The following is a 25,858-nucleotide window of genomic DNA, read 5'->3' as shown; positions in this document are numbered from 1 at the left end:
TTGTTTTCAGCTAATGATCCTGCATCAGCATGGAGAGGCCTGAAAGACTTTACCAACTACAAGACACCATCCTCCAGCACTGTAGGGAATCAACAACTAGCTAACGACCTGAAATTGTTTTACTGTAGATTTGAAAAGCTCAGTCACACACCTGCTCCGACCTTCACAACACACACACATTTACACATCCTGCCACCACCCTCCTCCCCTCTCCTGCTACTCAACATACACTTAAGATATGTGAAGATGCTGTGTGCCGGGATATCTGGAAACAGAAGATAAGAAAAGCTCAGGGTCCAGATGGTGTTTCACCCACTTGTCTAAACTCCTGTGCTGACCAGCTGGCCCCCATCTTCACACAGATCACGAGCAGTGTGAAGTTCCCTGCTGCTTCAAATGCTCAACAATCATCCTCGTCCCTAAGAAACCCAAGATCGCAGGACATATTGACTACAGATCCATTGCTCTGATGTCTGTCTGACGAGGTGGAGGGCGTAGCTATTACGGCCAGCACTGAATCAGCTGATCAGCTGGAGAGCGCGATAAATGGGTGGCCGGAGACGCTGATTTAAGTGAGAGAGAGGCGCATGCGGCCGAGCTGCATATTTGTTTATGTTGGTTTTAAGTTTACCATTAAAGTTTATGTTTTGGGGCTTGGGTAGCTCAGCAAATATTGACACTGACTAACACCCTTGGAGTCACGAGTTCGAATCCAGGGTGTGCTGAGTGACTCCAGCCAGGTCTCCTAAGTAACCAAATTGGCCTGGTTGCTAGGAAGGGTGGATCGCTGAGAGTAGCATTAGCCTCCACATGCGGAGTCTCCATGGTGTCATGCATAACGAGCCATGTGATATGATGCGCAAAATTACGTCTCAGAAGTGGAGGCAACTGAGACTTGTCCTCCGCCACCCAGATTGAGGTGAATAACTGTGCCACCACGAGGACCTACTAAGTAGTGGGAATTGGGCATTCCAAATTATGAGAAAAGGGGATAAAGAAAAAGTTTATGTTTACTGTTCAGCCGGTTCCTGCCTCCTCCTTGCCTGTCCTTATATGGTTACAGTGCTGCCAGCCACCGAGAGCAGGAGGAACCGCGACCATCTGCAGAGAAGAGGAGGAGCAGTTCCATCCGTGAGAGGGTGAAGGAGCATGTCCGGGAGCCGGCAAGCAAGTTCTTCTCTCTCTCTCTCTCTCTCTCTCTCTCTCTCTCTCTCTCTCTCTCTCTGTGTTTCTGCTCCCCTCTTCCTCAGTCATCTGCCTCATCCAAGATGACAATGAGTCTGCATACAGAAGGGCAGTTGGACAGCTGGCCATCTAGTGCAGTCAAAACATCCTGGAGCTGAACATGTCTAAAACAGTGGAGATAATAGTGGACTTTAGGGGGAACACTCCAGCATTAACCCGCTAACCATTCTGAACAGCACTGTGGCAGCAGTTGAGTCATTCAGGTTCCTGGGCACTACCATCTCACAAGACCTTAAGTGGGAGGCCCACATTGACTCATTGAAAAAGGCCCGGCAGCGGTTGTACTTCCTTCAGTTGAGGAAGTTCAACCTGCCATAGGTACTGCTGATACAGTTCTACTCAGCAGTCATTGAGTCTGTCCTTTGAACTTCTGTAACTGTCTGGTTCAGCTACCAAGTCAGACATCAGAAGACTTCAAATGATAGTTCAGACTGCTGAGAGGATTATTGGTGCTCCCCTACCCACCCTGCTGGAACTGTACACATCCAGAGTGACGAAAAGGGCTGGTAAAATCACTCTTGACCCCATTCACAGCACACTTATTTTTCAAACTGTTGCCCTCTGGCCAGTGCCTCAGAGCACTGAGCACCAGCACAGGAACAGTATTTTCCCTCAGGCCATTTACCATATGAACAGGTAAAACTGCCCCCAATACTTTCCTTTGGCCAATACAACCATGTGCAATAATCAATCCATCCATTCCTACTTCTATCCATATTTCATTCATATTCTTTAACATATCCTACCTCTTCTTCAATACATTACATCCCCTGCACATCACTGTATAACAAAATTATTGCGTTATTGTATAGTTCTCTTTTTTTAATGTTATATCCTATTTTATTATTATTATTTTATGTCACTATATGTATATATGTTTAAATATATATGTTTATATGTATGTATATACGTTGCATTCACTGGAAGCTTCTTTCACCATGACAAATTTCTTGTGTGTGTAAGCATACTTGGCAATAAAGCTCATTCTGATTCTCTTCACAACTGACACATAGAAAATCACTGTGATATAATCATAAGTTAGATTTTATTAATTTTTTTTTAAACATGAACAACTGGCAACATCAGAATGGGAGGGGGGTTGTCAAAAGGAGTAGGAACTCAAGATAACTTGTTTTAGACAATTCAAAGAGTGTTTTAACAACGATTTATCATTTTGATATATGTTTGACAGGTTTCTGAAACACGTGGATACATGCGTTTTATTGTTTACAGTTAATAATAATAATACGAGTAAAACATTCTCAGGGGAAAGAATCCTTACAAAAGACGCATGTTACTCTTTGTAAATAATGACTTGCTGTATCAAGCAAGATTTTTATACTTTATTTAATGCCACAAAGATACAATGTGGTATTTCTACATATTGAAACGTAAGCTCTACACATTTGCTCTGCAGTGAGCAGCCTCTCAATCTTTGAAGAAGTTTAAATCACCCATGCTGCCTCACTGTCTTTGTTGTTGAAATGACGTCACGACTCTCACGCCCATGATTGGCCGAGTATAGTCCGTTTTCGCGCCATTCGTGTGTCTTGGCATTGTGGGATAGCATCAGGAGGTCTGCTGCGTTCCGTGTTGACTTCGTGTTTTACCGAAACACTTTTTCATTGGACATTAACGGATTTTAACGAATTTCAACAATGCGAGGAGATGAAACGGACTCGGAGTCCGTTAAATCAGACGACGGCGCGATTCGCGGAAGCCTCGAAGCGCTTTGTCAAGAGTTGAATATGGACGAAGAGACTGCGACAGAAGCGCTTCAGAACTTCAACTGCATCTGGAACACATACACACTAGAGGTTTACTTTTATTTCAATCATTTTACCTTTAAACTGCAGCGAAGTGACAGGAACAAGTGACATATCCTGCTTTGTTTCGTCTCATCATTGATGTTATAAGTTAAAAATCTAAAACGTCAAAAGTAGTTAGTGAAACTCTGGTTATCCCCAGTAGCATAACAAAAGTTTTTGGGGGAATTTTGATACTTTAACCTCACTTCCTAAAATACATCTATAATACACATAATAGTCCACAAAATAATTGCACTCGGGACTTTCAGGACAAAAACGTCTGCAATATTTGATCCTAGTGTCAATAAATCATGAATTCTATGCTTTCATTCCAGAGACCTGGCTTCAAAAATATATTTTCCACCATTTGGCACAATTTTCTCATGTTTAGCCTATGGAGCAAATATGTGCTTTTCCCCCTATTTTCTGTTTGCTGTATTATTGTGCACTTCAGGCCAATTGAATGAATGATGCAGCTAAAATTGTGTGTGTGTAAAAAACAACAACATTGGCATTATATAAACAAACTGGCATTTAACGGGGTAAATCCTGAAAATGAATGAATGAATATTTTGTAGTTATGATCAGGACTGATGTTAGTTAAAAAATCAGTGAAAGTAGAAAATAATATTAATATATATATATATATATATATATATATATATATTATAGCAGTTGTTTTACACTGACGATTTTGTCCACGAAGGACCTCTTTGGGTAACTTTTTTCTTTATTGATGCACAAGGATTAAGGACAATGCTGTATAACACATTGGCTATACCAACATTTTTCCATGACAGCATGAGTAGCATGAAAGTTGAGTTTTCATGTAGACTTCTAGATAAAAGCATACAATGCTGTTTGGTAGAGCCACCAGCTTTAAAGGAATAAGGTACCTAAAAGCAATTTCTAAAAAAATTTGCTAATATCCATATTTGGACATGCACCATGGTATTCTTTGAAGTACCTTAGTAAACACCACTTATAACCCCAGCACAACAACACGTTATTTGACGATTTACCTTGTGAATACATATATATATATATTTTTTTATATATATATATATTTTATTCCAAATCATACAATTGCAGAACGCTCCAAAAAAGTTGGTGTGCAGTCAATTGTTTACCGCTGTGTAACATCACCATTTCTTCTAATAACACTTAAGCATATGGGCACTGAAGACTAGTGCTGCATCCGACAAAAGGTTTTGCTAGTCGACTAGTATGCATTAGTTTAAGCCATTAGTCGACTAGTTGTTACATGTTTATGATATTAATTGAATTGCTTAAATATATATATTTTTGTGGGCATTAGAAAATGGTTTGAGTTCCAGGGCTGAGAAAGAATGTTATGTTACATTGCTAACACTGTTCTACATTATACTAAACCATAATAATGAGCTTTTAAAATGTACATTTCACAAGCGCACGAATGAAGCAAGCCACATTCTGAATGTGTCAGATTCTGAATGTGTCAGAAAAACCAGCAAGGAGAATGTCTTATCATTTAGTTAATTTATAGAGAGAAATGCACAGTAGGGTTGTGCCGACAGACGATGATCTCTGGGAACGACGATGGTCAGAGTGATTGCCGATAGCTGATGCCTTTGACGATCTCAAGACGATATTTGGCTCATTTTACCATGTATTAAATTATTATTAAGCTATTATTATTATCAGACATGTGCTTGAAGAAGCACATTTTATTATATTATTAAGAACAGATGACAGAATAGCCGTCTGTGTGCATGTCTGACATGCTGTTTTATGGAGGTGTGCAGTCTCATGGAAAACATGTATGTTTACTTTTATTTTTGTATTTTGAGTTTTTTTTTTTGCAAGAACAATATCGTCTATAAGTGATGCAAATGACCTCAGGAATCTCAGCTCAGTAGGTCCTTTGAGTTCAGTTCACGTTATTTCCACAGAGCAGTTAATTGTGACAACTCTTTAGCCTATACATCTATGATTTAAACATAAAATCGTACAAAAACACTCACCTCGATCCATGATTTATATTTCAGTGATTATTATCATCATTATAATTGTTTTTATGTCTTCATTTGAGTAAGTTATATTCCTCCTGCATGTTTGGACTTGCCTGATCATAAATGGGAAGGTGGTTACTTAATATATTATTTTTTGATCACTTCATTAATTTAATAGCTTTTTTCTTTCGTTTGGAGTGCAACTTGAATTTAGAAATGTATTTGATTTTTTTAAATTGTATAAATTAATACAATTTTCAATGCAAAATCACTAAAGCAAGAACATTCACCGATCCCTCAGCCTGGGGGTTGCCGATGTAATTGTATATTGGAAAATATACATAATATAATCGTGAAGGAGGGAACAAAACAAATTTATTCACACCATGGATTTTCCCAGACAACGAAATACCCGACCGGTGCACAGATTAATTAAGTTCTTTGCCTAAGAGATGTTGCCTTCCACAATTATTGTAAAGCCATCTTTCAAAAAGTTGATCAACACACATTTTAATTGCACTTAAGTTGTTTCCAGGTTCTTTTTAATTTTAGTTAAAATAAAAAATAAAGTTCAAAGTTTGAAATCAAGATGTCTTGCTTTGTGTAGGCTTAAACCCTAACCCTGCTTAAAGAAAATTATCCCATAGTACTACCTAGCGTCCAGCAAGCGGTAATACAGTTGTTCGTCGGTTTCCTGTGTAGTTTTTTTTTTTTCTGCGACCAATCAAAACTTGGTCGACCAAGACTCCTCTCATCGACTAACGTTTGATCGACTATTAGGGGCAGCCCTACTAAAGACACAAGTTTAAGTTTAGCAAACAGGATTTCCTTTTTCATGTCTTCAGCTATGGGACCTTCCTTGCTATATTTTGCTATTTATATTTATAATGTGCAACACATTCTCAATTGGAGGCAAGTCAGGACTGCAGGCCAATCTAGCACCCACACTCTCTGCTCCTGCAGCTATGCACTTGTAAACTGGGCAATATGTGGTTTGGCATTGTCCTGCTGGAAAAACACTTCTGAATGTGCATGATCGCCAGTCCTTCAGACGGCACTGTTTTCATGTTCATATATCTGTAATGGATGTCATGACTTGGGCTCGGGAATACTTCGGTAAACCTTTGTCAATTAACGTCATTTATCGCTGCATCCACAGATGAAAGTTAATGTTTTACTATGCAAAGTAGAACCAATATGTCAACACTGTCCATAAGGACTCTTGGCATGGTCTCATCTGAGATGGGAAGTACAGTGTAATCTTGTTTTGTTGTCCAATGAGTCCATATTTCAAATAGTTTTTGGAAAAACTTTGTCTTCTCCGAGCCAGAGAGGAAAAGGTCCTTCGTGTCAGGTCCAAGAGCTACAGTGTCTGGCATGGTATGTGACTTGGGGGTGTGTCCATGGCATTGGTAACTTGCACATCTATGAGGGCACCATTAATGCAGAAAGATATGTAAACATTTTGGAACTACATATACTGCCTTCCAGGCGCTGTCTTTTCCAGGGATGTCCTGGCATGTTCCAGCAAGACAACTCCAAACCATATACTGCCTGCATAAGTAGAAAGTGTGGGTGCTAGATTGACCAGCCTGCAGTCCTGAATTCTGGAATTGGGGTTTTAAATACCCTGACTCATGATTATGGTAATCAAACAGCACTTGTTTGACCTGTTCCATGATAGATGCTATTGTATTTTGATAATTTTTCATGGTAATACTATGGTATTCTTTGAGTACCTTGAGGTAGTATTTGAATATGATAGCAAAATACAGTATGATACCATTACTGTACCGCTACCATGGTAATGCGTGTGATAAGTGTTTTATGTAGACGTAGTTAAAGATCTCCAGTACTAGACTTGGTAAATCTTGTGAAAGCCAGTCACAAAGTACTGACATGTTGGTACCATGTTTTTTGGACATTACAATGATATTGATACTCATTACAATGAGTAATTTACGGTAGGTGAGCTTATTAACATCCAGAACTAGTGTGATTGGAATTTTACAGTGAATATTGTCATACAAAAAATAATTTAACAGGAAAACCCCTTCTAGGTCTACTAGTATGTTCAAGGCTTTACTGCTTTGTTGCATATTATTAACTTAAAAGAGGCATTCTGGTTTTGATTCGAACAACTGAGCCTTGATTTACAGTAAAACCATTCAAAACTTTAGTTTATATTTCATTCAAAGTTGAATTCACCCTCCAGCGTTATTGTAAGCATCTCAGTAGTCTTTGTGTCTTATCTGTGATTGTTTCAGGGTGATGTTGTTCACTGGCTGGCGTGTTCTCTGTATGCTGCCTGCAGGAAGAGCTCCATACCCACTGTAGGTCGTGGAGTGATGGAGGGCAACTGTGTTTCCCTGACAAGGATACTGCGCTCTTCTAAACTCAGGTAAACGCAGGTAATTTAATCTAGAGTCAAAAGATATATCAGTTTTACAGATTAATTGGTGCATATAGTTGTTGTTTTTTTTGGTCCATTATCTGCAAAAATGAATGCTGATAGTTGCCTATAGTTGTTTTTTTTTGTGTGTTTTTTTTTCATGCTTCTGCCCGTGCTGGAGTATTTTACATTTAAAATGTCTTTGATCTACAGTATATCTGTGGCTTCTTGAGGGAAATGCAGTTACAGAAATGCTCAAACCAGCCCATCTGGCACCTACAATCATCCATGCGATTATCTAATCAGACAATCTTGATGCTTCTGTGCATAAAATCATGCAGATGCGGGTCAGAAGCTTCAGTTAATGTTCACATCAACCATCAGAATGGGGGAAAAATGTGATCTCAGTGATTTGAACCATGGCATGATTGTTGGTGCCAGATGGGCTGGTTTGAATATTTCTGTAACTGATGATCTCCTGGGATTTTCACACACAACAGTATCTAGAATTTACTCAGAATTGGGTCAAAAACAAATGATTTGATGTTGTGGCAGATTGGTGTTTATGGATGGATGGACTTTGGACTCTTGTTTCCTCCCTGTTTGTGCCCATCATAGTAAGGAAAGACAAAACAATATTTGGCATGCTATAAATCGTTAAAAAAAAAGATTATCCAATTATCGGTTATCTGCCTTTTCCATTACCTCAGCTACTGCAGTCTGCAAAATCTACTATCATTTGACCTCTATCACTTGCAAAATGATGGGTTTTAAAGCAAGATGAACATTGTAACATCGTTGTAATTTCAGTTCAGAACCTGACTGGTAAATGTGCACATGTGTGGAAAATATATTGGTTTTAAATGTTTTTTTATGGATAATAAGTGCGAGTGTTGTTAACTCAAAAGATTTGTGTTCTGTGTCCTTTTAGTTTGATTCAGTTCTTCAGCAAGATGAAGAAATGGTTGGACATGTCAAATCTCTCGCAGGACTTCCGTAACCGTGTAGGTTGTCTAGAGCGCAACTTTGAAGTGTCGACAGTGATTTTTCGTAAATTTGAGCCAATATTTCTGGATGTGTTTCAAAATCCTCTGGGCGAACCTCCCCGCTTGCCAAGAAGCCGTAAACACCGGTAAATTCTCTCTGCCTACCTTCTATCTCTGTTCTCTCAGCTGATCTCAAAAAGAATAATAAACGAATGTATTTCCTCTTTAGGCGTCTTCCATGTCACATCAGTGATGTCTTTAAGTTCTGTTGGACGCTCTTTGTGTATACTAAAGGTAAGCTAACTAAAAACAGTACATTATCAGTTTAGATGAGACTAATAATGACAGATATGGCATAAACATTTGTTTGTCTAAAAGGTTCTGAATGCTACAATAAACTTGTGACATGATTGTTGCTTTGTTTGCAGGTAATTTCCGTATGATTGGAGATGATCTGGTCAACTCTTATCATCTCCTGCTCTGCTGTCTGGACTTGGTGTTTTGCAATGCTCTAATGTGCTCCAATTGGAAAGATCTAATTAATCTACATTTTACAGGTAAAGATCTCTTCAGCCACTTGAGTGTATTTAAAACAAAATGTTACTGTAAGGAAACAGGCCCCGTCAGCACATACATTGTGTCTCTAACTTCATATCTTGTTAAAAATAATAAACCTTATTCCTTATCCCATCTGATATATATATATATATATATACACACACTCACCTAAAGGATTATTAGGAACACCTGTTCAATTTCTCATTAATGCAATTATCTAATCAACCAATCACATGGCAGTTGCTTCAATGCATTTAGGGGTGTGGTCCTGGTCAAGACAATCTCCTGAACTCCAAACTGAATGTCAGAATGGGAAAGAAAGGTGATTTAAGCAATTTTGAGCGTGGCATGGTTGTTGGTGCCAGACGGGCCGGTCTGAGTATTTCACAATCTGCTCAGGTACTGGGATTTTCACGCACAACCATTTCTAGGGTTTACAAAGAATGGTGTGAAAAGGGAAAAACATCCAGTATGCGGCAGTCCTGTGGGCGAAAATGCCTTGTTGATGCTAGAGGTCAGAGGAGAATGGGCCGACTGATTCAAGCTGATAGAAGAGCAACTTTGCCTGAAAAAATACACTCGTTACAACTGAGGTATGCAGCAAAGCATTTGTGAAGCCACAACACGCACAACCTTGAGGCGGATGGGCTACAACAGCAGAAGACCCCACCGGGTACCACTCATCTCCACTACAAATAGGAAAAAGAGGCTACAATTTGCAAGAGCTCACCAAAATTGGACAGTTGAAGACTGGAAAAATTTTGCCTGGTCTGATGAGTCTCGATTTCTGTTGAGACATTCAGATGGTAGAGTCAGAATTTGGCATAAACAGAATGAGAACATGGATCCATCATGCCTTGCCATCATGCCTTGTTACCACTGTGCAGGCTGGTGGTGGTGGTGGTGTAATGGTGTGGGGGATGTTTTCTTGGCACACTTTAGGCCCCTTAGTGCCAATTGGGCATCGTTTAAATGCCACGGCCTACCTGAGCATTGTTTCTGACCATGTCCATCCCTTTATGGCCACCATGTACCCATCCTCAGATGGCTACTTCCAGCAGGATAATGCACCATATCACAAAGCTTGAATCATTTCAAATTGGTTTCTTGAACATGACAATGAGTTCACTGTACTAAAATGGCCCCCACAGTCACCAGATCTCAACCCAATAGAGCATCTTTGGGATGTGGTGGAACGGGAGCTTCGTTCCCTGGATGTGCATCCCACAAATCTCCATCAACTGCAAGATGCTATCCTATCAATATGGGCCAACATTTCTAAAGAATGCTTTCAGCACCTTGTTGAATCAATGCCACGTAGAATTAAGGCAGTTCTGAAGGCAAAAGGGGGTCAAACACAGTATTAGGATGGTGTTCCTAATAATCCTTTAGGTGAGTGTATATTAGGGCTGTCAATCGATTACAATTTTTAATCGAATTAATTACATGGTGTCCCGATTAATTAATCGCATATACAAATATTTGCTGAGAAAGCCCCTCATATAACAACAATAATTCAGTATATAATGATTAAATAATTATACAGTTATCTTTAAATTTTTTAAAATTATATATATATAAAAACAAATATTCAGATAATTAAAATGCATTAAATTCTTGTGGCAGAAGAGTTCATCATTGATAAGACCATTCAAAAAGCAGCTTTAGAAAACAATGTATTGTTTACTACCATATTACTGATCATAAGTCAATCATTGGCACACAGTTCACAGCAATCCATTTCACAAGTGAATTGGTCAATCAATTGGAGATTTATTATGAGGGCTTGTTTAAGGACCCGTCAATGTACACCTGCGTTAGACATTTTTTTTTTTTTTTTTTAGAAACAAGCCAGGGGTACACATAGTACACAATACTACAGATATATTTTACAATAATGCCAAGACATTATATTCATTACATAATACAATGGTTTTCAATGCTTTGGAGTTGATGGAGGTACAAAGAGTATTTAAATAATATTTCAAGTCTTTACAAAAAAGTGCAAATAGGGGCTTTATAGACATAAATTTACACTTATGTATAAAAAAAAACTTGGCAAGAAAAATAAACAGATTAATCAGAAAATATTAACTTAAGTTAACGAAACTGTGAAAACCAAATAAAACGTCTTTATAAAGCAAAGAAAAACTAGTTAAAATAGAGGTACGTACAAACAAACTTTTCATCACAGCATTACAGGAGCAGCAAAGTGGATCTATTTCATGAAGCATGTTTCTTAAATAAAGATTGACTGGGTAAAAACGGTGTAACAGTTTAAAGGACACCTCCTTAACCTTGTTGGTAATTAAATATTTGTGAGGTAAAGACCGTACGACCTGCGTCAGACATGCTTGTGTCGCGTCTCGGGTGTGTTGCGTCATAAAAATAAAATGTTTAGGTCACTATGTCGAGTTAAATATAGTTGAATACTCAATCTTTAAACACATCTTGAGATCCCTTAAAGATCGCATTTGCGCTCCAAGTGTTTTCTTCACTGTATAAACTGTGTTGCTCACACAGCTGAAATTTCAATTACTGACCTCTGAAGTAAACAGGTGGTACTACAAGCTTGAATTTCTCAGTTAAGCATTGCGATTAATTCAAATTAATTGCACGTTATTAACGCGTTAAATCGACAGCCCTAATACACACACACACAACCCTTCATCTGTTGAATATATATGTATATATTCTATAAAAAGTTTAATTTGGTGAATACATGTGTATATAGACCATTGAAATGCTCCTGTCTTTTGAAAATTAGTTCCATTGTGTTTCGGGCCTGTTTATATTTAAGGGATAGTTCATCCAAAAATGAAAATTCTCATGATTTTCTCACCCTCCTGGAATCCCAGATGTGTATGAATTTCTTCTGCAGAACACAAATAATGATTTTTAGAACAATATCTCAGCTCTGTAGGTCCTCACAATACAAGTGAATGGATGCCAAAATTTTTAAGCTCCAAAATCCACATAAAGGGAGCATTAAAGTAGTCTAGTGTTTCCCAAACTGGGGAACACATACCCCTGGCGGTACGTGAGGTGACAATGGGGGTGCGCGAATGACGTTCTGAGATTTACCATTCTTTCGATTTCATCAGTCTAAAATAACATTCAAACCTAGTTCATGTCTTTCTCACTGGCAAAAATGATTTCTGTGCCCTCTAGTGTAGAAACACCAAAATGGTGTCAGAAAAATATGCAATGAAATAATCCGTTATTTTGCAGTTAAATATGCATTTACTCATGTGTCGTGCATCACACAAGCATCTTTTTTGTCAGTCCAGTGCTAGGTGACGTAGCTTAGTGATAGCATGTAAAATAATTCACTGTTTTACCAGACCTGCACATGTTAGTCATCCACAATTTGTTTTTGTTTTTTTTGGCAGTTTAAAAAGTTTAGCTGCATAGGGAGTTTTGATTCTGATAGTATATGTTCATAAGCTTTGATGACAGGTGTCTGACATTCAGTAGCACCAAATAATTTTCCATATTCACAAGCAGTAAATTTCAATCACAATTGCTCAATTGTTTTTACATTGTTGCATGATGTTTTTTTCAGCAAATGAGCTCAACCTTGCTAACAGTGTCAATTGTGACATAAAAAGCACATTGAGGTGACTGCGCAATTACACAGATACTTACCCTCAATGCTCGAATTCGGCCGGCAATACCATACCTGGGGGGGGTTCAAGTTATGCAGTTATATCATATCTAGCATTCCCATCTCAATCTGTAAGTCATTTATTCACTCTACGTATATGATTAATATAACATGTACAAATATAACATGTAAAATATAAGGTAGTTGTTTTACAAAGAAAATTGTGTTAAACAGACATATTTTCAAATGACGTTGTGTGAATTTGATCTATGCGTTAGAGAGGGGGTACGTGAAAAGATGTTGAATGTTTGAAGGGGTACACCACTGTAAAAGGTTTTGGAACCACTGAAGTAGTCCATATGAATCCAGTAGTTAAATCCATGTCAGACACGAAGTGATAGGTGTGGGTGAGAAATGGATCAATATTTAACTCCCTGCTGCTTAAGGGCGATATGCATGAAGAATGTGAATCACAAAAAAACGGAAGAAGGTGAAAGTGAAGGAAAAATAACTTAAATATTTATATTAATCATATACGAGAGTCATCTGGAGTTCTTTAATGTTGCCCTTTAGTGGATTTTAGAGCTTAAAAATGTTGGCACGCATCCACTTGCATTGTATGGATCTGCAGAGCTGAAATATTCTTCTAAAGATTTTCGTTTGTGTTTAGCAGATGAAAGAAAGTAATCTGGGATGACATGAGGGTGAGTAAATGATGAGAATTTTAAATTTTGGGTGAACTAACCCTTTAAGTGTCATGCATTATGCTGTAAATCTTTATTCTAATTTTTTTCAGGTAATTATTGGACATTTGGTTGCACACATTGCATTTTGGATTTTATTAATTTTGAAATCTTGTAGCCTCTATGTCTGTGCCTGTCATAGGAAGGAAAGCCTAAGAAAATGTTTTAACATTTCATAAATCGATTTTTTTTAAAACTATCGGCTGATAAATCGGTTATCAGCCTTTTCCTCAACGTATCGACAAAATCCACTATCGTTCAACTTTTATTCTTAAGTATCTGTTGAATGAAATGGCAAAATCTCTAATTGCTGATTTACAGCCATGATAATTTGGGCAATTCAGTTTTCACAGTGCTAGTGCTCATGTGATGCAATCTGTAATTACAGTTGTACACAACCAGACACGTTACAGAAGAAACCTCGTAAGGATGATATTTGCATATGTGACTGCGGCATAAATAATAATTTGTTGCTTGTTTCACATTAGGTCTGCCCAAGGACACCGAAAACCTCAAAGAAATGCCATGCGTGATTGACAGGTTGTGTGAATTGCATGATGGGCTGGTGGTGGAGGCCAAAGGCATAAAGGAACACTATTTCAAACCCTACATAAAGATCCTGTTTGAGAAAAGAGTGAGAAATACATGCACACTTTTACAACCAGTCTACATTGCAAAAGAGTTGCTTGACACAACAAAACTAAATTGCTCACATCTACTCCAATTAAACTCATTATTCTGCGATCATGCTTCAATTATGTTGTTCTAAAAGTATTTCTTTTTTTCATCAGATTCTAAAAGGTGATACTGAGTCTTTTACTGAATTGCTTGACCCCCTAAACTTCCAAAACAACAAGTAAGCGTATATTTATCATAGAAATTGTTTTTGTGTGCTACAAAACTAGTTTTGTTTAAATGCCATTTAGTTTCACGAGCAGGGAATTACTGACAAAATGAAATTACATTTTTGAAAAAATCAATAGCTGACTTAAAGTAGCATAAAGAGATTGACAAATATTTTTTGTTTGTTTTTTCCAGTAAAGCCATAAATCGTGAGTATGAGGAATATGTTTTGACTGTGGGTGATTTTGACGAGCGAGTGTTTTTGGGTGCCGATGCGGATGAGGAGATCGGCACACCACGCAAATCCACTGCCGAACCTGCGTCAGGTCAACTCTCTGCTCGCATGCAGGTGGAGAACAACCTTCAGCAACACTTTGAGAAGGTAACAAAACATTCCCACCACTGCCACATTAGTGGAAAGAAATGTAATGGTTACCAATGTTCTGTTTGTAAGTCTTTTAAAGTTGATTTGTACCATAAATTATACCTAAAATTAGTGGTCAGCTGAATAGGTTTTTCAGTTGGTGACGGCATTGTAAAGCACACGTGTGTGTATATATATATTATACTAATATGGTATTAATAGTGAAAATTAACAATTGCTAAAAACAAATCGATTTTACATACAAGTGAAATTAGATGAAACTATTTTACTTGTTAGTTTTTGAAAACAAAACAAAAAAAGCATTATTAATGACAAGGCTGTCAATGGTGCCCAATGTCTGATATGCATATTACTACTAAAAATATTAAATATCAGTGGAAAATCCCCCCACATGTATATCATGTCAAAACAAACTGTCTGTCAAACATATTTTATTGATTGTAATATTTCTACTCCTTTGAGGAAGTTGTTGTATTCTGTTGAAACCCTTGAATAAGTTTATAATAATGTCAATCCAAATGTAATTTTAGTTTTTTTAGTAAAAATATTTTTTTCCAAACTACTTTAACCTGATTTTTGCATTAAAGCCATAGAAGCTGGCAAACAAACAAGAATATTAAAGGTTTCTGTCTTTTGTTTTTGTGCAGACGCGCTCCCTAGCTCCTTCTACGCCTCTAACGGGCCGTCGGTATTTGAAGGAAAAGGAGGTGTTGGTTACCCCTGTGTCTTCAGCCACTCAAAGTGTGAGCAGACTGCAGAGTATGGTGTCTGGACTCCGCAACACACCCAGTGATGCTCTGATACAGATCTTTAAGTAAGAATCCACCACAACCAACCAATGTTTTGAGATTTTATGAGCACATGGTGGATGCTTTAGTTCACATTGAAACATTCAGCATAACTTTGATATCACCTTGTTATACAGTTCCTGCTCTCGGAACCCCACTGAAGCTATTCTGAAGCGAGTGAAGACCCTGGGCGAGATGTTTAAAGAGGCCTACACGAAACCATCTGATGACCTACCAGGAGCACATATGGGTCAGACATACTGTGTACTTGAATAGTTCATTTCTAGCAATTAAATTTGGGTCATTCACTCACCCTAGTGTTGGGTTCTTATGTGTAGATTTTGCAGATAATCGTCTCAAGCTGGCTGAGATCTTGTACTTTAAGATACTGGAGAACATCATGACACAAGAGATGAAAAGACTACAGGGCAAAGACATGGCAGTAAGCCTGCTTGCTTGATAAAACTGCCATTTCATTTCCAGTGTTCACTGTCTGCTTTTATGTGAGATTAAACAGGATCTCTCCTGTTCTTTATCAGGTCCTTTTGGAGCAGGAGGTGCTGCATTGCTCTCTGATGGCGTGCTGTCTGGAGGTGGTGCTGTTCGCTTACAGCTCGCAAAGAACCTTCCCCTGGATTTTAGAAGTCTTCCAGATCCAAACTTTCTACTTTTACAAAGTATAAAAACCTATGTAAAATGATATTATTTATTTGCAGAGGGACACTTTGCAGTGTTTGGGGTTACATGTTGCAAGTGCAAGGCTCCAGAAAGACAATAAATGTTAGTAGAGTTTGCACTGATGTGACCACATTTGCTCAACTCTATTTGATCATATAGTGGAGACCAGGTCAAGTTGTCACACAGGGAAGACTATGTCTCAGTAATGATAAGATGTGGAGTAAAAAAACTTGCAGTTCAGTTTTTTGTTTCAAACGCCAAGTTCAAAACCCTCTTGAATTGGAATACAGTATTTTTTTTGTGAATGTTAATCTTCCAAGTAAATTTTCACTTATCATTTTTGTTACAGCCATCCATTAAGGGTCAACTATATTTTGAAGGCATATTTGAACCAACATTTTTAAATGGATATATTTATTAAAGGAATATTTTGGCTTTGATACAAATTAATCTCAATTGACAATATTGATTACCACAAACATTTATTTTGACTCATCCCGCCTTTTCTTAAAGAAAATTAATAAAAGCACAAATCTGGATTACAGTGAGGCATTAACAATGGAAGTGAATGGGGCCAATCCGTAAATGTTAAAATACTCACTATTTCAAAAGTATAGCCACAAGACATAAACAATATGCGTGTAAAAATGATTTTAGTGTGATTAAAAACACGTTCTAACTTTTTACAAATTTGTTGCCATGACAATGTAATGTCAACAAATCATAAAACTGAAGAAAAAGACATTTGAAGAAAAATTTCAGCTCAAATAATAAAAGTTTTTTAACGAAATAAAGTGCTTTGATAAAATTATAAGCTTCACATTTCTAACAACTCACATTTTTAAAACCTACAAAAATTGGCCCCATTCACTTCCATTGTAAGTGGCTCACTGCAGCCCAGATTTTTACTTTATTTATTTACTTTTTAAGAAAGGGTGGACAAGTAAAAATACATTTTTGTGGTAATCAATATTATGCCAAAAATGCTGTCGATTGAGCTGTACTTGTATTGAACCATGAATATTTCTTAAATTGGAATATTTATAGGCCAAATATTTTATTAGCTATTTTTGTGTTACCCTTTCCCTTTTTTTGTTTCATGAGTCTTTGTTTGTTTCATAATTGTTTCACTTTCTAAATTTAGCTGAAATGCTTAAAATATTTTATAGGCTGTGTAATGCAAATGTCAGTTTAAAAAGAGGTGTTGATTTTGTTTTGTGGTTGTGGCAGTGGGAAAATTTCCATTTTAGCTTTTTCTTGTTGCAAGGCTTCAAGGTATGTGGCTATGCAGAAATTGCCTTTCAAAAATCAACCTAACATGTGAAATATTCACTGGAGAAAAAAAGTGACAACTTGCTCTGGTCTACCCTAATATATTTTTTTCTGTTTGTTTTTTTTTGCATACAGGAAATACAAAAGTACAAAACAGTTTTAGATGATTAAATCATGCGTAAAAGTCTTGTGAAAGTTGGATGTCGTTGCTTAATGGTGATGATCATACTCCAGTAGTTCTCAACCTGTAAACAGGGCATGCAAGATGACTTGAAGTTACTTAAGTTAAAATAATTCAATATAATTAAAATGCTAAAATCGCAGAAAATCTAGATACAATCCAACATGCAAACAGTCATTATATCATTCCGCAAAACATTTGTAAAAGCACAAATGTCGGCATTACAGAAGCATAAAATGGAAGAAAGATGTCATTCAATTGAAGAGTATTAATGTATGTAGTGTTTTTTTTGTAGGTGATTGAGGTATTCATCCGCTCTGAGGAGAGTTTGTCCAGAGACATGGTGAAACATCTAAACAGTATAGAGGAGCAGGTGCTGGAAAGCAAAGCCTGGAGTAGAGACTCTGCCCTGTGGAACGCTCTCAACAACGACAGCAATAAATTACCCACTGTAGAAGAGGTATGTACACACCTGTAAATAACCCTGAATATTCTTTTAATTTAAGTGGATAATAATTTATGTATTTTTTTTTTACATAGTTTCTTGTGAGATCATAGTTTTCAGTAATCAGGTTTTTGATACAAAGAGGATGAAAACAAGCCCAGGACCTTGCTGCTTTTTATTTTTGTTTCTCAGGTGAATTTCCCCAGTAGTTTTGACACAGGCAACAGTACAGGGGGTCCCACTCACCTGCCATTGGTGGCGCTTTCCCCCATTATCCACCCTCGCATCAGAGAGGTCCGCACCGGCCTGGGATCCAGTGCACGCAAAGGTACCAAACACACATTTTACAGCATGTCTCAAACTTGTATGATGGCCTGATGAGTGGCTTGAGATCTCCATCTTATGAGAGTAGCTTTCATTCTTTAAATACTGAGTAAAGTCTCAAGAGTTCTATTTGATCATACTTGTCTGTTCTTTCTCTCTCAGATGTCCCTCAGTCTCCCATTTCGCTTCACGACCGCTACAGCTCTCCTGCCGCTGGCAGTGCTAAGAGACGCTTGTTTGGCGATGACCCTCCACCTCAGTCCCCAGTGAAGAGATTTTCAGTCACCCCAATCAAAATAATTCCCAGTTCCACAGAAAACCTGAACGCCACTGGCACAGCAACTGTCTTTTCCATGACAACTGGAACCGGCCAACAGCTGACTATTCCACTGCCAGGTATCACTTAGATTTTTTTTGGCTGTTGTATTTGCTGTTGATTTACAGGTTGTAAAAGATTATTGACTCATTTACATTTATTCATTTGGCAGATGCTTTTATCCAAAGCGACTTACAAAAGAGGAAAACATAAGCTAATCATCTTGAGGCAGTGGTACGAAAAGTGCCCCATTACAAAGTTTCACTATCATCAGAATAGTATACAAAACAGATTTAAGTGCAACAAGAAATGTAAATATTATTATTTATTTTTTTTAGTGACCGGTTAAGTGCTTTTGGAAAAGATGTGTTTTTAGCCGTTTTTTGAAGATCGAGAGTGAGTTAGCTTCCCGGATTGAGTTGGGAAGGTCATTCCACCAACGTGGTATGATGAAACTGAAAGTCCGGGAAAATGTTTTGGTGCCTCTTTGTTTTGGTAAGACACGGCGACGTTCCTTAGCCTACCGCAGGCTTCTGGTGGGAACGTAGCTCTGCATAAATGTTTTTAGGTATGCTGGAGCAGACCCAGTGACTGTTTTGTATGCCAGCATCAGGGCCTTGAATTTAGTATGTGCATGAACCGGCAGCCAGTGGAGAGAGACAAAGAGTGGTGTAACATGTGCTCTCTTAGGTTCATTAAAGACCAGATGTGCTGCTGCATTCTGGATCATTTGGAGAGGTCTAAGAGCACATGCAGGAAGACCTGCAATGAGAGCATTACAGTAGTCCAGTCTAGTTATGACAAGTGACTGAACGAGCAGTTGTGTGGCATGTACAGAGAGGAAGGGTCTTATCTTCCTGATATTGTAGAGTGTAAATCTACATGATCTTGCGGTCTTTGAAATGTGGTCTGTGAAATTTAGCTCATCAATGGTTACCCCTAGATTTCTGACCGTTTTGGAAGGTGAAACTGTAGTTGGACCCAGCTGCACGGTGATGTTGTGTTCAACAGCAGGTTTTGCTGGAAAGACAAGGAGTTCGGTCTTGGCTGGGTTGAGTTGAAGGTGGTGTTCCTTCATCCATGCTGAAATGTCTGCCAGACAGGCAGCGATTTGAGCGGTCACTGTGGTGTCGTTGGGCTGGAAAGACAAGTAGAGTTGCGTGTCATCAGCGTAGCAGTGGTAAGAGAAACCATGTGACTGGATGATGGGTCCCAGTGATGTTGTGTATATGGAGAAGAGAAGTGGCCCAAGCACTGATCCCTGAGGTACCCCAGTAAGTAACTGATGTGGCTTGGATACCTCCCCTCTCCAGGCTACCTCAAAGGACCTTTCTGAGAGATAAGAGTTGAACCAGTCAAGCACAGTTCCAGTGATGTCCAGTTTAGAGAGGGTGGAGAGTAGGATCTGATGGTTGACTGTGTCAAAGGCAGCAGAAAGGTCCAGCAGAATCAGAACGGATGATCTGGATCTGGACTCACTTTGAACAACTGTTTCCTCAGGGCAGTTATCATCTGACATCTTTGAAGTTTTGAAGTTGCTTTTGAAGTTAAATTATTTTATATGCTTTATATATATCAATAAATATGCCCAACAATTGTATGAAGTCATGCAAAATACTCACATTGGCAAGTGTGGCAAAAAGTGCACATGATGATGTTTATTGATATGCTGATATTCCTCGGTGTTCAGTGGTAAAGAATGAGATGGGCGGCTTCACTCTCATTCAGCTTCATGCCAATGAGTTGAACCCCCTCACTGCTCAAGTGTTGCTGGCCGCCTCCCCCAGCCGAACCATAGCTCCACCCACCGGACCAGAGACACACCCACATGTCATCAAACCCCGCCGTACCGGATCACTCGCACTCTTCTTCAGGAAGGTAAGGACAGATTCGTAAGCATTAAAAATAACTCTAATGCAATAAAAGGGTTGAGGTTGTTTGAATTGATGCAAGTGGAAATGTGTTTGCATGTTTATTGCTTGTTTTGTCAGGTGTATCATTTAGCCAGTGTGCGTCTGCGAGATCTGTGTATGAAGCTGGATATCTCAGCAGAGCTCCGGGGGAAGATCTGGACGTGTTTTGAACACTCTCTACTGCACTGCACTGACCTGATGAAGGACAGACATCTGGACCAACTTCTGCTCTGTGCCGTCTACATTATAGCAAAGGTACCAATCCAAGTTAGAGAGAAAACATTTTAATATAAGAAAAAAGTATACTCAACAGCTTAAGTAATAGCTCTTTAACCTCTTCAACTCAAATTTTTTGGCTACCGCTTACAAATTTTCACACACAAATTTAAAAAGCTCTTAAACATAAACATTGGACTAATATTATTTTATATATATATATATATATATATATATATATTAGGGCTGCAAGATTTGGACAAAAAGTCATATTGCGATTTGAACTGCGTTTTATGATGGTAAAGTTTTCCACATGTTCAACTGCAAAAAGGCTACTGGGGATTTCACACTTGAGCCCTCTTAAAAAGAACCAAACTGAGACCTTTTTTCAGTTCACCCACAAACAAATAAATGTATAAACAGTGAAACAAAGTCTTCTTCATATCCAAATGTTACCATCCACCATGTACCTGTTTTTGTCCATTTTGTGACAGGATCTCAGCCCACTAATCATCATCATTAGTTTTTGAAACACAAGTCAACTTGAATATTAGGGATGCTCCAATCAGGATTTTAATATCCGATACCGATCTCCAATTTTCTTAATTAAATCGCAGCCTTTGCAATTTAATAATCACACAAGGTCATATCATGGTTTCGATTTTATTTTGATTAATTGTGCAGCCGTAATTTTATATATAATAATGTGCCCCAAAAATGTGTGTACGTTTGTGCAAATCATTTTTCATCGAACTGCTTTACAGCAGGATTTTCAAAAAATTTGACACTTCAATTTGCTTGTTTGTTGATTCCATGGCTAATGCAGCAAAAGTTACCATTGTCTCTGATTGTATTCACGGAGACCAGAGATATGTCGGGGGCGGGGAGCAGCAGCAGCTCATTTGCATTTAATGAGACCCACGCGAGAACGGCGTGTTTTTGATTCCACCCAAAAAGTGAAATTGATTGATTGACTGATTAGATAATCGCATAGGTGATTGTTGGTGCCAGTAGTCTATTTATATTCTATGAGAAATTCAGATTCTAAGCTTTTAATCAAATGGTATCACACATGACTGGCTTCTGTGTACCCAGGGACTTTTATTTTGTAATAAAAAATGCATTATAGGCTCCTGGCCCCACCCACGGTACCGGGTCCATAGAGTTGAAGAGATTTATATTTAACTCCTACTATTTTCCAATTAGTAAATGTTGCATTTTCACGCATGTTCTCTCTCTTCTCTTTTAGATCACAAAGGAAGAGCACACCTTTCAGGATATTATGAAATGCTACCGAACTCAGCCTCAGGCCAACAGTCATGTGAGTTTAAATATGAGTCAGTTCTGCCAAACTGTGACATCATCATACAGGGAGAATTTTCCACTTTATTTGTATTATTTATTTTTTGTGCTTATTGTGGGTTTGCACACATAAAGGTAAAAAATGTCCTCTTGCTCCTGCATGTCCTACATCTTGTGATTTGTGTTGGCATAATCTGATTTCTTGTGTATTTCTAGGTGTACCGCAGTGTTTTACTGAAGAGGAGTCCCAGAGAGCAACAGGCAGATGAGAACATGGAAGTGGATCCACCAGCAGACCACTGTAAGAACAATGTGGACCAAGTCCCAAATCTCATGCTGTCTCTATTTTTTGTCTCTCTGACTTTCTACATATACCTTTTGTATGTCATCAACAATGTAACACATGCAGTAATCGTTCTTTTTAAGTTACCTGATTTTTATTGCATTTTTTAACGATTTATGAATCCATGTCTTTCATCAGCCAATGAGAGGACCGAATCAGCTGGAAGAACGGAGGCAGACAGTGAATCTGAGGAAAGAGGAGACCTCATCCAGTTCTACAACTCTGTTTACATTTTAAAGATACAATCATTCGCTCTCAGATACGCACATTCAACGCTTGACGGCAAGGTTGATGCACCACTTGTATTTAGACATCTATGATGCCTTTTATTAATTTTTATATTCTAGTCCGTTTAGAAAAATGTTTCTAACTGGTTATCTCCCTCTCTTTCTGGTAAGATGGAGGCTCCTCCATTATCTCCATTCCCCTCAGTTCGTGCTCAGCCTATATCTCCTCGTCGTGTGTCCCAGAAACACTCTATCTTTGTCTCACCTCGTAAGAATGGCTGCAGTCTCACCCCCAGTGCTGCCTACACGTACAAGTTCACTGGAAGCCCTTCCAAGGTTGGTCACACTTTAGTATTTGATAAACAGCATAAACATATTTTTTCTTAATTTATCAATAGTAAGTAATACATTAATATGGAGAGAAACAAACAAACTCCACAACTATGGATGAAAAATATGTTGAACTGTAGACTATTTTACTACTCATCAGTCAAGATAATTGGCATTTGCAGTGATACATGTACGGCTTACTAGTAGCGGTGTAAATGCTTTTGAACTGACTAGTGCTGCAACAATTAATCACTAATATTAATAATCGATAATGAAAACAATCAACAAGATTATTTGAGAGTTGTTTCTGTGTAATGTATAACTGGATTATTTTTTTAATCCATATATATTAGCTCAAAGTCTTGCCCATATTTCCCTTTTGCAAAACCGTATTTACTGTAAGTGAGTTTCCAATAAACAGACTTCACTGAGTGATCAAAAGAGAAATCGAGTGCTATCATTTTGTTGAAACTATGCAGTTTAATAATTGATGATGTTAGTTATCAAATTTATGTTTAAATGATATTGTAATTTTTAGAAACCTTAATACAAGACATATTTATTTTATTGGATTATAACATAATATTAGTCTCTAAAATTTCTATGAAGACAAATAGAATAGAAGAACAGGGCACTCTGCAAGAGATTGCATGCCCCCACAGAGCCCCCCACTGAACATCGTGTCAGTCTGGGATTACATGAAGAGACAGACGTAATGGAGACGGCCTAAATAGATAGAAGAACTGTGGTGAATTCTCCAAGACGCTTGGAACATCCTGTCTGCCAACAACCAAGAAAAACTGTGTCCAGGTGTACCTAGGAGAATTGGTGCTGTTTTAAAGGCAAAGATGGTCACACCAAATATTTTACTGGACTTTGTATGATGTTAATTGATAAATGAAAACTATTTATGAAGTCATCGTCACTACGCACAGCACTTTTGTTTTTAATAAAATACAGAAAATAAATCAAATAGATTTTATCCGATTAATCTAAATAATCGTTAGTTGCAGCACTAGAACTGACTAGAAGTTTCCATTATGATCCTTTGTCAAATGCAATTTGAAATGTGGGTGTGATTTAGTTTTCAATTTGATTAGATATGATAATTTTTTTTTAAATATGCTGGAGCACAAATGTAACTGGGAGGGATAATTCAAAATCCATACTGCAAGTGTACATTGAGGATTTGGTAGATTTTTACAACTGATAATGGGTCAAGAATTGTGTTTTGGATATGAAATGAACACTCAATACATTGGGTATTATTATAGTAATTACATTTATATATTTTTTTTTTCTTAAAGTCCGTAATTAACTTTTTTATCTAAGATAATACATGTAGGTGTTACAAATAAATTATTCATTTAATTAAAAACCTAATTAGTCTGACTGTATATGTCAATTGCATTTGTGAATCTCAAATGCCCGACTTCCTGTTTCCCCTCAGGAGCTGAATGACATTAATCAGATGATCCGTCAGGGTGGGGTGAGTAAAAAGAGAGCGTTCACCATGGAGGGAGACGAGACTGGGTCTCCATCAAAATGCCTCCGTCAAGAGAACGACGACGTGCTGCTCAAGCGCCTCCAGGATGTCGTCAGCGAGAGAGCGAGTCTCTAACCCATGACGTGACAATCTCGAATTGGTCAAGAAGCAAAACGGACCAATTATGAAGCCAAATACTTTCCTTTTGCAGTAACGATCGGAGTCTCTGATTGTTTGAAATGTGAGATCATCCAATGCCAGCCAGTCACATATGTGCAAAACAGCACTGATCAATCATATCACAGAACAATATCAAAGCCAAAAATCCACTTATCTTCAAAGACCAATAACATGCAGCTCCTGTATCATGATTGATTTATATTAACCAATCCCAAGTTGGGGTTTACTATACCAGGTTTTCTGAAGATGTCCGGTGTCGTTATACACTTGATTATTTTATAGACATTTTTATCATGTATTTTCATGATATGCAATGTACTTTTTGTAATTATTTGTATCTTTATTACAGAGATAATCTGTAGCCATAAACTTTCTCAATCAAAAGAGCCATAGAGTTGGCATCTTGTGTGTTAATGGAGATTTCCCAATCATTTGTGTCTCCTAACCTTCTGTATGTTGCTATAGTAAGATGTTAGAAAGACTAATTAAATCATTTGGAATGTTCGTGCTCAAGGGGCTTTATTGTATTCCAAACATTTTATTTTAGGAATTTGAGTTCTGGAGATATTTACTGGCATGTCGGACAGGGCTAATCTAACCTCTTAAATGTTTTGATATTTTTGGTGCCAGGTGATCCTGAAATATGTTTTGCAAATATACTACAAATACATGTGTAGTATCTACACATCTCAGTTTTAATTTTTCATTTCTTTTAATGTTTGTTTTCTAGAAAAGTTAAGATGTTTCTTTTTCCCCTCCCATCTCCAGAAATATTTAACCTTGCGCTGCATATAACATTAGCATTGTAATGTAAAGATGATTTGAAAATTCACCAAATTGGGCTGTAAAAAGGTGTGTGGTGTACAATGACTTGTTTAACTTTGTTCAACACTGTTTGGTTAACAGTGATCCTACTGTAATTGGATGATTTGATTCCACTCATGTTTTCTGACTAAATTAATGTTCAAAGTTTATTAGACACATGCTCAATGGAGTAGCAGTAGCACCTTATTTGTGAAAAAAATCTTGCTTAATATAACCCTGTAAGGTGTTTTTTTTTTTTTTTTTATAACTCCCACTTCTGATGTGTCTAACAAATTCAGAATTTTCCATTTGTGCTTTTGTATTTTACGCAATGTTCCGGTTATGTTTGTCTATACAAACATTATATTTTAAGAAATAATGGTCTTTCAGATTGTATGTTTTCCACCAAAAAATGACAAGTTTGTAAATTTGCTTTAATGTACGTGTTGGTTTGACCAAGAAGCTGTTTGTCTATTATACCCAGGCAGTGCCTTA

The 25,858-nt window shown here is 37.7% G+C and overlaps 1 protein-coding gene across 1 annotated transcript; it reads left to right on the top strand.

Moving 5' to 3' along the window:
* The first annotated feature begins 2,787 nt into the window (after positions 1 to 2,787).
* Positions 2,788 to 25,858, top strand: LOC127654055 (retinoblastoma-like protein 1). The gene is made up of 22 exons (XM_052141004.1): positions 2,788 to 3,062; positions 7,312 to 7,445; positions 8,368 to 8,568; positions 8,652 to 8,716; positions 8,851 to 8,979; positions 13,819 to 13,964; positions 14,122 to 14,186; positions 14,369 to 14,555; positions 15,206 to 15,372; positions 15,484 to 15,596; positions 15,685 to 15,788; positions 15,886 to 16,023; positions 17,773 to 17,937; positions 18,115 to 18,250; positions 18,409 to 18,642; positions 20,253 to 20,440; positions 20,554 to 20,730; positions 21,941 to 22,012; positions 22,210 to 22,294; positions 22,475 to 22,623; positions 22,735 to 22,899; positions 24,344 to 25,858. Exons 1-22 carry the CDS (start codon positions 2,904 to 2,906, stop codon positions 24,512 to 24,514), a joined length of 3,150 nt encoding a protein of 1,049 aa, XP_051996964.1. The 5' UTR covers positions 2,788 to 2,903; the 3' UTR covers positions 24,515 to 25,858.

This window comes from Xyrauchen texanus, chromosome 13 (assembly GCF_025860055.1).
Source record: "Xyrauchen texanus isolate HMW12.3.18 chromosome 13, RBS_HiC_50CHRs, whole genome shotgun sequence".
NCBI classification, from domain to species: Eukaryota; Metazoa; Chordata; class Actinopteri; order Cypriniformes; family Catostomidae; genus Xyrauchen; species Xyrauchen texanus.
This window is presented reverse-complemented; position numbering and strand designations above follow the sequence as displayed.

What these genes read in the sequence shown, in the direction of transcription:
- LOC127654055 (XM_052141004.1), top strand. Translation starts at nt 2,904, where the DNA reads ATGCGAGGAGATGAAACGGACTCGGAGTCCGTTAAATCAGACGACGGC. An exon ending in TACAGGGCAAAGACATGGCA is followed by an intron (nt 15,789 to 15,885) that starts GTAAGCCTGCTT and finishes GTTCTTTATCAG; the next exon opens with GTCCTTTTGGAGCAGGAGGT. An exon ending in CCGTCTACATTATAGCAAAG is followed by an intron (nt 20,731 to 21,940) that starts GTACCAATCCAA and finishes CTTCTCTTTTAG; the next exon opens with ATCACAAAGGAAGAGCACAC.